General features: G+C 39.4%; 1 protein-coding gene across 1 annotated transcript in view; it reads left to right on the top strand.

The window, feature by feature from the left end:
- The window catches only part of LOC136884022 (integrin alpha-PS5), a 156,085-nt gene extending 140,758 nt beyond the window's left edge, over positions 1–15,327 (top strand). The window contains exons 22-23 of the mRNA XM_067156026.2: positions 2,932–2,988; positions 10,031–15,327. Of these exons, the coding sequence (XP_067012127.2) occupies positions 2,932–2,988; positions 10,031–10,117 (144 nt within the window). The 3' untranslated portion in view covers positions 10,118–15,327. The remainder of the gene's footprint in view (positions 1–2,931; positions 2,989–10,030) is intronic.
- The last annotated feature ends 426 nt before the right edge of the window (positions 15,328–15,753 follow it).

The raw sequence follows: 15,753 nt of genomic DNA, 5'->3' as shown, positions 1-15,753 counted from the left end.
CTGATTTTATGTATACCCGTGATCTCGTGATTCGATGATTGAAGTCGGTGTAATGATGCGACATATGAACTGAGAGAATACCAAGTGGTTATTTCCAATATAAAATAGATAATTTTGAGTGGTTACGAGCATGACTCATAGTCATAGGGTAGGCTAGAGTGTTGAGTTGGATTAATTGTCAAATGTCAACTGAGTTATAATACTTTCATTAACCTTTAGTTACTAAGTTACCACTTGACAGTTCGGTATGTCATTGCTGAGTTTTTTCATTTTTATGTAAAAAAAAAATGTAGATGCTTCAATTTTTAACTTATCAGTGGGGTGATAAGCTTAAAATGTTTATAAATGTTGGTTCTTTATAAATCTAAATGGAAAATCCTACACTTATGTTCAATATTATTTTGAAAGAAAACAAAATTACACTTTATGTGCCCATTTGTACATCGTCTTTATACAAAGTAAAGAGCTCAAAATAAAATTATTTCCTAAAATCTGAATGCAACTAATATATGTAACTCCTTACAAGTACATAAGTTGATATTTTAAAATACTTTCTAAACCTGGAATGTGGTGAGAACTCAATGTTTTCCACCTGTTGTTTGCGATACCGATTTGTTTCACCAACAACCAGCAGTACCAACTCCACTGGCACAAAAGTTTTTTAAAGAATCAATGATTTTGGGGTTGTCATCAAACACTACTTGGCTCCCAGAGTCTGTCACAGTTACTTGGAAATCTGTTGGAGAAAAGTCATCCGTCCACCACGGAAATAGTGATGAAGTAGCTTTTGAACTCGCTGTGTTTTTCTTCTGTTGTTTAGAAGGAGGCTCTGTTTCTTTCTCACTTCCAATATTTTCATCACTCCCTGTATCACACTCACTTTCAAAAACGCTTAACAATTAATCAAAATCATCATCATCACTTTCTGCTGTGATTAATAACTGAAAGATTCTCTGATCCGAAATAATATAGCTGCGAGAGCAACTAGTTTGTTCCGTCATGCTTGTTTACATCACAGATTAACTCCACAGACGTGTAGAGAAAGCTCTGTAAGTTACTTCCTGAAGCTACAAGCTGTGATCAATTAGTTCTACACAATGCCCAACAGATGGCAGAACATGCCAGAGATCGAATCAGCACCCAAGAGTGAACCGGGAAACTCAAAAAAAAAAAAAAAAGTTTTCGTGCATCGTCTATAGACGGGCGTAGCAGTGCTGGACCGACCACATCAACCCTTCTATAGGCGGGCGTAGCACTCATTGGGTTAAATTAATAAATAGAATAACCTAATAGCTACCTGCTTTGGAATTATGTTTTGAGTACCTTTATAACACTGCAAAAGGTATTATTTTCAAATGAGCTGAGAGCGACAGTCCATTATAGCATACAAATCTTTCAGTGAGCGGTGGACGGCTCTGTATGCTGTGCCTGCAGCGTAAGTTTGGTTCCCCGCCAATATTAAGGGTTATAAATTTCATGTTGTAGGTCCGTATTGAACTGAGAATAACATATGAGTAACAACACAGTAAAGGTTTCCACCTATTCAATACAAAATATATTCACAATATTTTAAAATTACATGGAACTAGTTTCGACCCATCTAAGGGGTCATCATCAGCCACATCAAAGCAAAGATCACTCTTGACGAAATCCTAAGAACATCCACGTCCCATCCCGTAGTACCAGAATGAAGACCCTATTCCACATTCCTTACTCCCAGATTTCTCTCACCCAAAGGTCCCTTTCTGTACGTATTCCAGCAATGTTTAATACCTTATCTATCATCAATAACCTAGACATCTTCGCAACGTTTCCTTCCTTCTATCATGATATTTCTCATATAACTTAATTTTCCTTCTTCTTCTTCTTCTTTCCTGTTCTGCTCCTGTATTTACTGTAAATATATTTTCCTTTGTTAATGTCGTTGTTTATGTAAATATGTATTATATATGACTGTACAGTTTTATTGTGTACATTTTTGTCCTTTGTAAATATTTATATATCTTTTGTTTTACATTAATGTTGCTGATCCTGAATAAATAAATTAATTAATTAATTATCTCCTGAGTGCACCACATGGCCAACTCGCTCGGTCGTTGTGATTTAAGACTATTTTTTCTCTTTTAAGTACCTCTAACTGTTTTGTATAGAAGGTGGTTGGAAACAACATGAACCAGATATATGAGCGTTAGGAGGTTGGTTATACTGATAAATAATTGGGATAAAAATAATTTGATATCTCGCACCGTTGTCATTTAATGAGCTGCTGAAGTTAGAGATTCAGGTCACTTTGCGGGCAAATTCAGATGGGCTTTGCGAGACGTTGTTGCTAAATCTGCTCATGGCTTATGAGCAGCTTCTGAGCACCAATAGAAGAAATAAACTTCTCCAGGGGAGGGACTTGAACTAGGACCTCCCTGCTGACAGGCTCAGCATTGGCTGAAACATGCGGAGTGTTAGTGTTTGATGTTCATTTCTTGGCAGAGCTCTCAAGCCCGACCAAGTCACATGTAGATTTAACAACATCGCCTCATACAGCCCATTTGAATTTGTCCACGAAGTGATCTGATTGGCTAACTTCAGTGGCTGATAAAATGACAACAGCACGAGATATCGACATAATTTTTTGAAATTACTTATCTGTATGACCAATGCTCTAACGCTCATATACTTGGTTCACATTGTTTCCAACCATGCTGTATATTCATTTATGTACATTGTTTTATTATTTAAGATTAATGAGGAAATTATCTTTATATCAATTTTTGTATACTATAGCATTCCTGATACGAGTAAATAGATAAATCTGTTTTGTAAGTAGGTTTGTGGGTTCATTTCTATAAGAGTCACCTTGTGATATGATTAATTTGCTTTGCTCATGAGTCTCACTCAGAACTGAATTAATGGAGGCTGTTTGTTTGCCTTTTTCAGGCTGGCTTCTTCCGCAGGAAAAAGAAAGAAGAGTTAGAGGATCTGAAGAATGCTGATGTATGTATCTCCACAATTCAACACTTTTCTGTGTATATTCTTCTTAACCCTTTGCAGACAAATTTTTTTCCTTGCACTAGTCGTATTTTTTTCTTCGTAAAAGCTGTATAGTTACAATGAAGGTATAATGAAGATACAAAGTCTGACTCACAACATTATGAATTAATTTATCAGTGTAGATACACACTATAAGCAATAAACATGTAGTTGAAAGACAGTTTGCCTCTTTCCTATTTATATATCTTCTCCATGTGGTACTTCTCGAAGCATTCATTTGTATTTTTTCTCTTGCATAGCAGTTAGTGACATAAAAAAATTGTTGTGCCAATTCTTCCGTAACATAATAGTGTAAAAAATTCAATGGGAGTAGATGGTTTATTATCTGTGAGAGGTGAGAAACCACTAATCGAAGTGTGTGGTTTCTTTACAAAGTTCGGATCACCTGGGCAATAAACTCTCCAAACCATTGTCTGTTCACTACTATTTATATCACTTTCATTCTTGCTTTCAACTACTTCTGTTTTGCTAGAATTGTCATCATCACTGTCAAAAACATTAAACTCACTTCCATAACTGATCATTCGTCATCGCTACTGTCGATTTCATCTAAAAAACAAGCTATATCAGACGAGGTAGCATTACCCTGTCTGTGCGCCGCCATTTCCACAGCTGATTAATGTAAACAACAGCTCATTCTTTATTTACCTATAAAACTCATAAAACAAAGTTTTAACGCATCTAGAAGGCTGTGACATTCCTTAAAGGTTCTATACAATAACTATAGATAGTAGTAGCGCGCATAACTGCTTCACACACGTATATATTTACTGCGGAAACAGGTGGCAGATATATCCCGACATACATCCAGAACAGGAAATTGGGATGTCAGGAAATTCCCGACAGTCATCCGCTGAGGGTTAAACTGCAAACTGTAATAGCGTCTCTTCATAGTTCAAGTGTTTATTCTGCCAGTGTTAGGGTCCTCTGTGTGATTCCACTGTCTGTCTTGGTCCGTATCAGAGGGGTAGATTTATCCTCTTCATATTATTCTGTAGTAAGTTGACTCATCATTGCTAATGTCATCCCCTAAATCAGGCATCATCAACCGGCCTATAGATTTATTTAGCTTACTGTGTTGACAGCTGAGCAGTGGTGTTTATGCATGTGGGCGGTGAGAGCTTATTCACTCCTGTGAACAGCGGTGGATTGACAGGGAATTGTTGTGTTGTTGTCATCGTCATCATCATTGAATACTCTGTAGGTAGTGGATAGCCTCCTCTATATTGTTAGTATGGTGAGGTGATAGTCAAAGGCTAGGCATGAGACATTAAGGTTGTCTTGCACCCTGGCAGTAATGTTGCCGTCCATTCCCTTATGACCTTCTCCAGGATGCAGTTGAAGAGAATGCAAGAGAGTCTATCTCCCTGTCTGACTCCTGTTCTGATAAGGAAGCTTTCAGAGAGTTCACCTCTAAACTTGACCTCAGATGTGGTGTCCTTCAAGGTGATCTGGACTAATTTGAAGGTCTTCTCATCAAGGCCAAGTTCCTGCAGAGTGAAGAAAATCGGTCTCTCTCTCCGCCAAGTCATATGCTTTCTGGAAATCTACTAAGACAACTACCCAGGGATGTCCCATTCGACTTGTATAGGTGGAGATGATCTTGAGATTTTGTATCTGTTCTGGGTAAGTGCTACTGACTGCTGGACTGACCATAGACTGATATGATTTGTGATGAATCTTCACGTTCATTTACAACGAAGGAAACGAGATCCAAAAAGAACACAGACTGCCCCAAGGATTGTGACACTAAAGCAAAATTTCAGCAACTCTTGCCTGAAAGGCTACCATATGAATTTCCTGAAAGCTCTGAGGAACACTGGACAACATTTAAGAATGCAATACTGTCAGCTGGTGAAGAATCAGTTGGATACTATGAGATCAAACTTCAAGACTGGTTTGATGAAAATGACCAAGAAATCCAGACTCTTCTAAACAGAACGACATACTAGGCTTGGCAGAAATATCTTGGCTCACCTTCTGGGAAACAAGAATATTAAGAAACGAAAGCCGATGTCTAGAGAAAAACTCAAGATCTCATAAAGAGATGATGAATGATGAAGTTTCAAGAAATGAAACATCTAGCAGAAACTAACAACACTCAGGCTTTCTTCAGCATAGCAAAAACCATACATAGCCTATCAACTCAAGGCATAAACCCACTTAAATTTAGGGATGACTACTCTTCTGAAAGAGAGTGCTTCCATTAACTCCCGATGGAAGAACCATTTCCACAAACTCTTAAACAAGGATCCACAGATCGATGAAGCAGCACTCTCAAAAATTCTATACAAACATACAAAACCTCATCTTGGTGACGTTCCCTCTTTACAAGAAGTTGATAAAGCAACTTAAAAACAATAAAGCTGCTGGATCAGATTAAATCCTGCAGAATTTTTCAAAGAAGATGTCCGAATCCTTGCTGATCATACACTAATGCTTGTTATCAAATTATGGAACTCTGAAACCATTCCTCCTGATATCAGAGATGCACTAAAAACTACCATCTTCAAAAAAGGGGACAGAATTGACCATGGTAACTACTGTGGAATAACCCTTCTCTTTGTTGCTGGAAAAATACTTGTTGGGATTTTATCCAACTGCCTGATGCCTTGTGCTGAAAATTGTTTCCTGAAATGTGGGTTTCAGTCCAATCTCAGTACCATGGATATGATTTTCTGTGATAGACAGACACAAGAGAAGTGCAAAGAACAACACCAACTATATGTATAAAATAAGAGTTTTGTCTGTACATTGCTCAGAATTTAAAAATAATGACATTTCTGTATCGGTCATGTCCTCAGTAACAAGGAAATGGACCTTTTACTTTTCTGTAATTTCTGTATGTATGTATGTATGTATGTATGTATGTATGTATGTATGTATGTATGTATGTACCGGTATCTATGTATGTATGTATGTACGTATGTACGCACATCACAAAAAAGCGGCTGAAGAGAATTTAATGAAAATCTAGGCTATAAATCATTTTATTCGCACTGAATGAAATGGTAGTTTAGGGGGAGGCCTAAAATGAATTCTCAAATATTTATGTTGGTAGGCCATGGCACTTCGGGGCTGTTGCGCCATGGGGTTTGGTATTAGTGGTCCTATTGATAAATACTACATAACTAAAGTTATATAGAATTAAATTTCCAATCATTTATGTCTTATACGTTTTTACCGTACCAGCTAGGATAACAGAGATATTCATGAATTTGTATTTTTGTTGCTAAGTTCATATCAACTCCGAGCCACGAGAAAATGGGTAAACAGAATTTAATGAAAATCGATATATAGAATTGGGGAATAAGAAGCGACATTCTAAGCTATAAAATAAATGTATTCACGCTGAATGAAATGGTAGTTTAGGGGAAGGTAAATAAAATTTAATTTTTAAATAACTATGTTATTGGTCCTATCGAAAAGTACTACATAACGAAAGTTATACTTGTATATATTGGTACCTCTGTCACGAATAAATAATACAAAAGTTATAGAGAATACAATTTCCGATCATTTATGTTTTGTTCAGTTTAACCGTACCGACTATGATAAGAGTGATATTTCAGAGTCGGAAGAAAACTAATGTGAAGGCCTACAATACCAAAAGCTTATAAAATTGATCAACAATATCATTACAGTGACCATTATTTGTTGTGATATTCTTTGTCTCTTATGCTGCCACTCATCTCCGATAGATGGGATTACAGCTGCGTACCGAGTATTACAGCCTGCCTGAATATTGGCAGGAAGTAGCAGGAGAATTAGATAATTATCTTCTTTAGCATGCCATTCCTCTGGTTCTGATACTGCTGGTACGTAACGCACTGATTCATCATAGTATTCCAGCTATTTGAGCCCTACTCTGACACGCTGATTGGAATGATCAGTGTGCACACATAACGGAATAATGGCAGAGGCTCACTTATGACCTGGTCTAGATTTACAGTTTTGGCCTATTCCAAATTATAGCACTGCAATTCACTAAATAACTCAAAATTCAACCTTGAAAAGAGCCATTTCTTAAGAAAAGCTTCTTCCTCTTCACTTTTTTAAAATTCTACACTCATTTTATTCCAAATTAACAGCAAATTTGCCTCCAAGTCAGGTAGTTTTTCCCCCCACCAGTGTAGTGAATTGATATTTTGCGATTAATCGGGTACTCCTATAAAACAGATGAGTAAAAGAGCATATAATTTGCCCTGGTACTCTACACCTTTCGCCCCACCCCTCGAAATTAAAAAGTGTTCACGGCTTCTAGCTGTCTGCGGCCTGGTCATTCCAGCTGTGGAATTTTGGACTGTTAGTTCGGCAGCGAAGTACTGTTTGTTTAAAGTGAGAAAATGTGTGGTTTTTCATTTGATCGAGTATTTCATATGATAGTATTGCTTTTAATCACGACATTCATACTGGCGTCATTATAATGACCTATGTTGATTCCAGTTGGTAAAACCACTAGGACAGTCTTTCTGAGGATTAAAAAGGCAGATGGAGTGTGAGTGTCTGTCATTATAATGAAAACTCCCCAAGTTGATTGTGACTGATGTTAGGCAAGAGGGCTTACCATTACAATGAAAATTCCCTAACCCAGTCTTCACATAAGAAAAGACATTTGGTGACTTCCCCGTCGCGTTTTTTGAGTAACGTTAAGAGCTATGCAATTTAATACAATCTTAATCACAACGTGTAAACTACCTAACCCAGATTTCTGTATACAATGTAGAATTCTCTAGCAAAGCACGGGTACATCAATTAGTCTTGTATACTGGCATTCATAGATCTTGTCAAAGCATTTGACTCAGTTAAAACAGATCTCTGAAGTACATTTAACATTCTTAGATTGCTGCACAATATTATGAATGGCTCAGTTTTATTTTTCAACAATAATCCTCAAGAGAACTTTGAAATCACAGCAGGGTGAAGCAAGGCTGCGTGATAGCTTCCACTTTGTTCTCAATATGTGTTGGAGCTACACTTCACCTTGCTGATGGAAAACTACCAAAGGGCATAGAAATAGAATATAGGAGTGATGGAGGTTTATTCAGTCTCAGTAGACCACGAGCCAAAACCAAAGTATCCACATCTCCATTATTGAACTCCAATATGCAGATGACAATGTTGTTCTTGCCAACTCAGAAACAGATTTACAAACAAATTTAAATGTGTTTGATGAAGTATACATGAGCATTGGTCTAAGCCTTAATATCCAGAAGACACAGATCCTTCACCAACCTGCACCCAGCTCCATTACCACGAGCCTTACAGTCACAGTTCAAGAAGAAGTTCTGCAGAACATTGAACACTTCCCCTTACTTCGGTAGCTATCTCTCAGAAAATGTAAATATTGATGCCAAAATCCAATACCACCTCAAGACAAATATTTCAATTTCCATGCAGGAGGTGGTGGTGGGGGTAGAGGTGGTAATGGTGATTATTATCTTAAGAGGAAGTACAACTAGGCAACCATCCTCTAATAACACTAATCAGTCCATGAACCTACTACGCTGGCGTAGCAGGGAGAGAGGTGATACTCCCACGTGGCACGTCCCAGGTGGCGGATAGGGGGGTCCTAACCGGCTTGCCGGCGGACTTGAGGGAAATAAATTACCTCTCGTGGACCAAACACACTACCCCCTGTGGGTGGGGGACGCACATGTAGAATACACCCGCGGTATCCCCTGTCTGTCGTAAGAGACGACTAAAAGGGGCGACCAAGGGATGATTGTCTTGGAACCATGAAACTACTTGTGATTAGTACCACCATGCGGAGAACTTCATGGGTCACTTTTACTTGCGCGTAAAAGTGACCCATATTAGGTACCAAATTGGTTTGTGATTAGTAGCACACAGAAGCACCGTGCGGTCCGCTTTTACAGTACCTGTGATTAGTACCACCATATGAGCAGGAGCATGGGATGATAGCTACCATGGTTCTGCCTTGCCTATGATTAGTACCCACTATATGAGGAACACCAGGGATAGGGGAAGGTCCCTGTGGTTAGTACTCTTGTGTGATGAACACCATAGGTTTGCGTTGCCTGTAAATGGCACCACAAAGTGAGAAAAACATAGGTCTGTATTATATGTCGAATTTCATAACCTGTGAGTAGTACAATAATGTGTGGAATACCGCAAGTCTCTGCTACTTTTGATTAGTACTGCAACACGGCAAATACTTTCCTAGTGATCAGTACTGTTATGAGGAGCCGATAACTTGGATTTTTGATCCCCTTTAGACTGCAAGCATCATCGATTCAGTGTTATGCTATAGCAGCAGTCCCTTGGTCAGTAATCCTATTCTTTTACATCAGTTTCTGTGAATGTATGGCATTGCGGGTCGCATCCACTGATTGTTTTAAATTCATGTCCATCCATTCATTCTTCGTTCTCACGTTTTGAATTCTGGTCAGTGGAGAATTTTAGACTTTTAATTTTTCATTCCATTTCATCTCAGTTCGTACCATTAGGGGCCGATGACCTCGATGTTAGGCCCCTTTAAACAATTATCATCATCATCATCATCATCATCATCATCATCATCATCATCATCATCATCATCATCATCACACTAATCAGAGACAAAAAAATTAAAGCATTGACAAAAGAAAGACAAGGACCACGAAGGGCATGAAAATGAAAGACTCCCTAGGATTTGCGAGCCTAATACCATCAGTGTCGCAAAAGACCAAGAGTTGACCAAGGGAGGTCAGATAGGATAGAAGAAAGTGAGGAGCCTGGCATAAGTAAGTGGAAGCAATGTCAAGACTCAGCTGAAGATCCCTGTGGTCATCCACCTATGCTCCCAAGTTAAGAGCCGCTGGGGCCCCTTTTAGTTGCCTGTCACGGCATGCAGTTTCCATAGGAGAATCGAAATCCATATAACCTTAATGATTTCATGAGAACTGTTTTAAAATATTTGTGACTAATGCTTGGCTTGTGAGATCCATACTTAGTGTTATGTTCTTTTTTGTTCTGTTTTTAGAATGTCTTCGTTGCTGGTCCAAGTCCAGCGCTACAGGCACCTCAACAATCTGATGAAAACGGAATGGAAGAAGGAGAGGATTGTTGAGGTTTCTCTGCCCAATGGCGACTGAAGTCATCAAATTCCACACCTGGAATACCCCATGTGAACCTTCATATTTTGAATAACTTATCAAGGACTTCAGGAGAGAAATGACGAGTGGCCATTGTTTGGACTGATGTTTTCCATCATCCACCACCATCATCATCACATCATCATGTCCGACTCGTTGGCTGAATGGTCAGTGTACTGACCTTCGGTTCAGAGGGTCCCGGGTTCGATTCCCAGCCGAGTCAAGGATTTTAACCTTCATTGGTTAATTCCAATAGTTGGGGGCTGGGTGTTTGTGCTGTCCCCAACATCCCTGCAACTCACACATAACACTATCCTCTACCACAATAACATGCAGGTACCTATACGTGGCAGATGCCGCCCACCCTCATCAGAGGGTCTGCTTACAAGGGCTGCACCTGGCTAGAAATCGCAACGCAAAATTTTAAAAAATCATCATCATTTAACTCATCTAGCACATTGAAGAGGGTGGTGTTGAACGAACCTCACCGTACAGGGAGAGGCCAGAACCTGCATCCAACCAATTTCAGCAAGCTTCAATGTACGTGTTGGGGGATACTCAAAAGTAACTTGTGTATAAGGGTTTAGGTCAATATGCTTTCGTTTTTGAAAGAAGTGGGGTCAAATGTTATGACACAGGTTCCTCTTCGGACCAAGAGGAGGTGATGGAATGCTAAAAGGCGAACAAATTTTACTTTAACATGTCGGGTCCGCGACCTAATTATTTCTGAATAATTGATGAAGCCCCGATTCCAATGCAACACATATATTCTTGGAGTGTTACACTGCAGTCAACCAGAGCAGTGCCCGAGTGATCACAGTACTTGTCTGCAAACCTCGAAGACCTGAGTTCAAGTCTCATCACAGTTATATTTTATGTACAAAATAAATGACTATTTGAAGGAACGTGAAGATAAAAACTCAAATAAAAAGATAGGCAAACTCTAGTGAACTTTATTTTCTACCTCAACTTGTACAAGGTCCAGAAGTTACTGTGAGAACGTTTAGGCCTAATATTAATTTCAGGTAGAGTGTAATTCAATTTGCACAATATTTTTGTCAGCATTTTTATCTTTACATTCCCTCAAATATTAATTCATTTTGTATAAGAAACATAGCTGCAACGAGACGCGAAGTAAGGTCTTTGAGGTTCACAGAAAAGTACAGTGACCACTTGGTCACCACTCCAGTTGACTGCGGTGTAACTTTCCAAGCATATATGTGTTGCATTGGAATCGGGGATTCATCAATATTTCAAAAATTATTACGTTGCGGACCTGACATGTTAAAGTAATTTTTTTTTTTTTTTTCATCTTTTAGTGTTCCATCACCTCCACTTGGTCCGAAGCGAATCTTGTGTCATGACATTTGTCTTCCTTTTTTTTTTTTTTAAACGAAAGCGTATTGACCTACACCCATACACACGAGTTACTGTCGAGTATCCCCCAACACATACACTGAACCCAAACCCCATGGCACTACAGCCCTTGAAGGGCCGTGGCCTACCAAGCGACCGCTGCTCAGCCCGAAGGCCTGCAGATTATGAGGTGTCGTGTGGTCAGCACGACGAATCCTCTCAGCCGTTATTCTTGGCTTTCGAGACCGGAGCCAATATCTCACCGACAGATAGCTCCTCAATTCTAATCGCGTAGGCTGAGTGGACCTCGAACCAGCCCTCAGACCCAGGTAAAAATCCCTGACCTGGCTGGGAATCGAACCCTGGGCCTCCGGGTAAGAGGCAGGCACGCTACCCCTTCACCACAGGGCCAGCACACACACACTGAAGCTTGTTGAAATTGATTGGACACAGGGTGTGGCCTCTCCTTGTCAGTGCTATCCAACCTTCTCCTCTCCACTTCTGTACATGATTTTCTCTTTCTATCCATTTTCAGCGAGTGTTCAGTCTTCGTGATTTTAGCCTCTCCTTCATACTCCAAACTACTGATGGCCAGAATCAAATATTTTCTAGAGTCAAATATAACACATTAAGAAATGTAAGTTATTTACTGATTGTAATTCCATCTGGCTGTATTGGCAGTCTTGTTACCCCTTGACCATAGAGCTGGCACATTATCATATACAACCAAATAATCAAACATGTTTGAACAATTACTCCATGCTATAAAAATTTAAATTGCTATTTGTGTACTTACAAGTAGATCTGGTGTACACAGAAATAATTCAGTTAAATATTTTTGTTTGAGTAATATAATGTATTCCCCGGCCCCTTGGTGTAGGGGTGGCGTGCCTGACTCTGCCGGACCGGGCAAGTTGGCCATGCGGTGAGAGGTGCGTGGCTGTAAACTTGCATCCGGGAGATAGCGGGTTCAAATCCCACTGTCGGCAGCCCTAAAGATGGTTTACCGTGGTTTCCCATTTTCACATCAGGGAAATGCTGGGACTGTACCTTAATTAAAGCCACGGCTGCTTCCTTCCAACTCCTAGGCCTTTCCTAGCCATAAGACCTATCTGTATTGGTGCGACGTAAAGCAACTAGCAAAAAAAAATGACCTGCCGGTGAATCATGAGTCTCTAGGTTCAGTCAGCTTTGAGTAATCCTAAAATCAAATCACTAAATGACCGCTCCCATAACTGCAGCAGAAAGCTTGCCCTAGGGTGCAATACATTCTGTACTTAGCGGGTAGTTAAGCGATTAACACTTTCTTTACTATTCTGATATATATACATAGGTCGAGTCATAAGTCATGGCAACAATTTTTTTTCTCGCTAACAGGAGACAACACGGTAAATCTAAGATATGCATTTGGAAACGTACGGTATGTACTTGCGTATGATGCCACTAGATGGTGTATGTAAACAACAGTGTGGGTCTAAGCATGCCCCCAAGTTCAGTGTGTGAGAGAGAGCAACACAAAATGGAAGCCAACAAGCAGGAGCAAGGATCGTATATTAAAATATCAGTTCTCCACAGCAGAAATGCACGCCAATGCCATGCAGAGCTGCGGGAAGCAGTAGGTGTGCATACCATGCCGTATAGAACAGTGGCGAGGTGGGTGGAGAGGTTCAAACGAGGTAGAGTATCAACTGCCGATTTGCCTCACCAGTGTCCATGGGATGGGAGGTTCTTCCACATCCGCCTTATTCACCTGATCTGAGCCCATATGACTATGATCTAATCTCCAAAATCAAGAAGCCATTACGTGGACAACGGTTTGCTAACAAATAGGACATCATCATAACATTTCAGAGAGAGCTGTCACACGTTAGCGATACACATGCAGCGAATGGTATTCAGCGCCTGCCCCAGCACTGGCAACGCACAGTGGAATACTGGAACACTATGCATAAGTACGTGCCCTATATTTCCAAATGCATATCTTAGATTTTCCGTGTTATCTCCTGTTCGCAAGAAAAAAGAATAATTGCCATGACTTATGACTCGACCCTCATATATTATTTTCATCCTTAATAATGTAATTGCATCCAACCATGTTTGATTACTATCTGTCAAGCCAGAGAGTATACACATCTTCTGATCATGGGAGAATACTATTCTCTGCTAGATACTCTTTGATTCTCTGACTTTCCCCAGCTTCTAAATACTTATACTCAACAGGTGGCAGAACGTTTCTAATAACTTGCATGCTGCTAAGAGAAGACAGTTGACAGTCGGTAGGTCCATTAATAAAACGTAGGGATCGACTCTTGAAGAAGTGGGTGTCTACTTACGCGAACCTGTATTCAGTCACGGCCAATTGTATGTTGCACTATCTCGGGCAAGATCGGTTGAAAATGTTAACGTTCAGATACGCCCGAATGGACAAAACACAGTGAATATCGTATGGAAAGAAGTGCAGTAAACTACATTACGAATGAATCACTTATTTGTACCGGTATTAAATGTTCATAAAACTACTGTAAAGGGCAGGCAAAACAATGTGACTGACAGACATATCAAGAAGTGTTATCTGACCTGTTTATAACAAATGCCGTGGAGGAGCACAGGTCCACTAATATGAATATAATAAGATGAAGTCGTGTACAGAACGATAGGAACACATGAGATAAATAATGACAGATCAGTGTGGGTGTGAAGAGAGTGTTCGTGTTTGCCCTACCGGGTGAGTTGGCCATGTGGTTAGTGGCGCGCAGCTGTGAGCTTGCATCCGGGAGATAGTGGGTTTGAACCCCAATGTCGGCAGCCCTCAAGATGGTTTTCCGTGGTTTCCCATTTTTGCACCAGGCAAATGCTGGGACTGTACCTTAATTAAGGCTACGGTTGCTTCCTTCCCACTCCTAGCCCTTTCCTATCCCATCATCGCCGTAAGACCTATCTGTGTCGGTGCGACGTTAAAGAAATTGTAAAAAAAAAAAAAAAATTTTGTCCTGTGTTCCTTGTCTTTTACTGCCTGTACTTCTCTTTTCCTATCTTAAAACAGCTTTCTCTTTAGTCTTCACTTCCAACATCAAGACTGGGAATCTGTCAACATGACCCCTCAACAAGTTGACGTCTGTCTTTCTGATGAAGTTGGGAAGTAGAAACAAGCTCGTCAGGGAATGAGAAGGAATGGATGTAAAAGAACTGGGATCATTGAGAACAGAGTCTTGTGGAGATTTCCTTGCCCTTTAGTGTTCTCATGTTTCTCGTCTCCTCTTCCTAGTCTGGGAATACCACTTTTTAAAAAATTAAAAAAGGAAGATTTTTTATTGACATGTTTTTTAATAATTCATGTCTTCATAATTTTTATTAAATGCCATTTTCGATCAAAACTCACACACATTTATGTTTTAAACCCTATTGCTTTGTAGCACCTTGGTATTTTGAAACTGATTTAATTTTATGTAGCAATATTCTTTTGTATTCTTTGCAGGGCATGCCAAAATTTATTATAACTTGAAGCTCTGATTTTATGAGTTCAGGTGAATATCTGTTTCTAACATCAGTCCACTTCATACTTTCAGTCTATTTCAAGATATTAACAAAATCACTGATACTTTTAGATGCTAATATGTTTTTCACTAATATTTCTGCCTTCATCTTGCCACAGAAACATTTTACAGCTGTTTCTGAATCTGTGAATATACATGACATCAATTTATTTCCACAATCCAAACTTGCATAACTGAGGCAATAATAACAATGTATTTTTGTTGTATTAGGAAGAAGAATTGTTATGGATTTTACTATAAGCCAGTGCCAAGTATTTTTTTTTTTTTTAATGGAAGAAAGTTGAGCCACACCCTCCCCATCTATCACTACATAAATCAGCGATTCAAGCAATAACTTAGTGAAATATTCACGGGGAACAATATTTGAGGCCCGGATCGTGTCGACTGGGCAAGGCGCATACATAACCCTGAGCTGAAAACCCCCCCTTGTAATCAGGTAACAAGGGCAAGACTACCTCTATTAGAAATAAAAGAAGAAATGGTTTAAACCAGGGGATTTATTAAATAAATATGAGAGAAAAATTAAAGCAAGAAAAGAAAATCACACAAAATAAATAGGGAAATTCATCGTATTACTGATGGACGTACCTTGTTCTTTCTCACATAGTTGAAACATGGCGTGAAAACTCACTAATACTCTTCAAAAAAAAATGATACGTAATTTAAAATGCTCACTGCTCCTCGACACATCGCTATTACAA

The sequence above is a fragment of the Anabrus simplex genome, chromosome 12, assembly GCF_040414725.1.
Source record: "Anabrus simplex isolate iqAnaSimp1 chromosome 12, ASM4041472v1, whole genome shotgun sequence".
NCBI lineage: Eukaryota > Metazoa > Arthropoda > Insecta > Orthoptera > Tettigoniidae > Anabrus > Anabrus simplex.
Note: the sequence above shows the minus strand (reverse complement) of the source record. Positions and strands in the feature narration are given on the sequence as shown.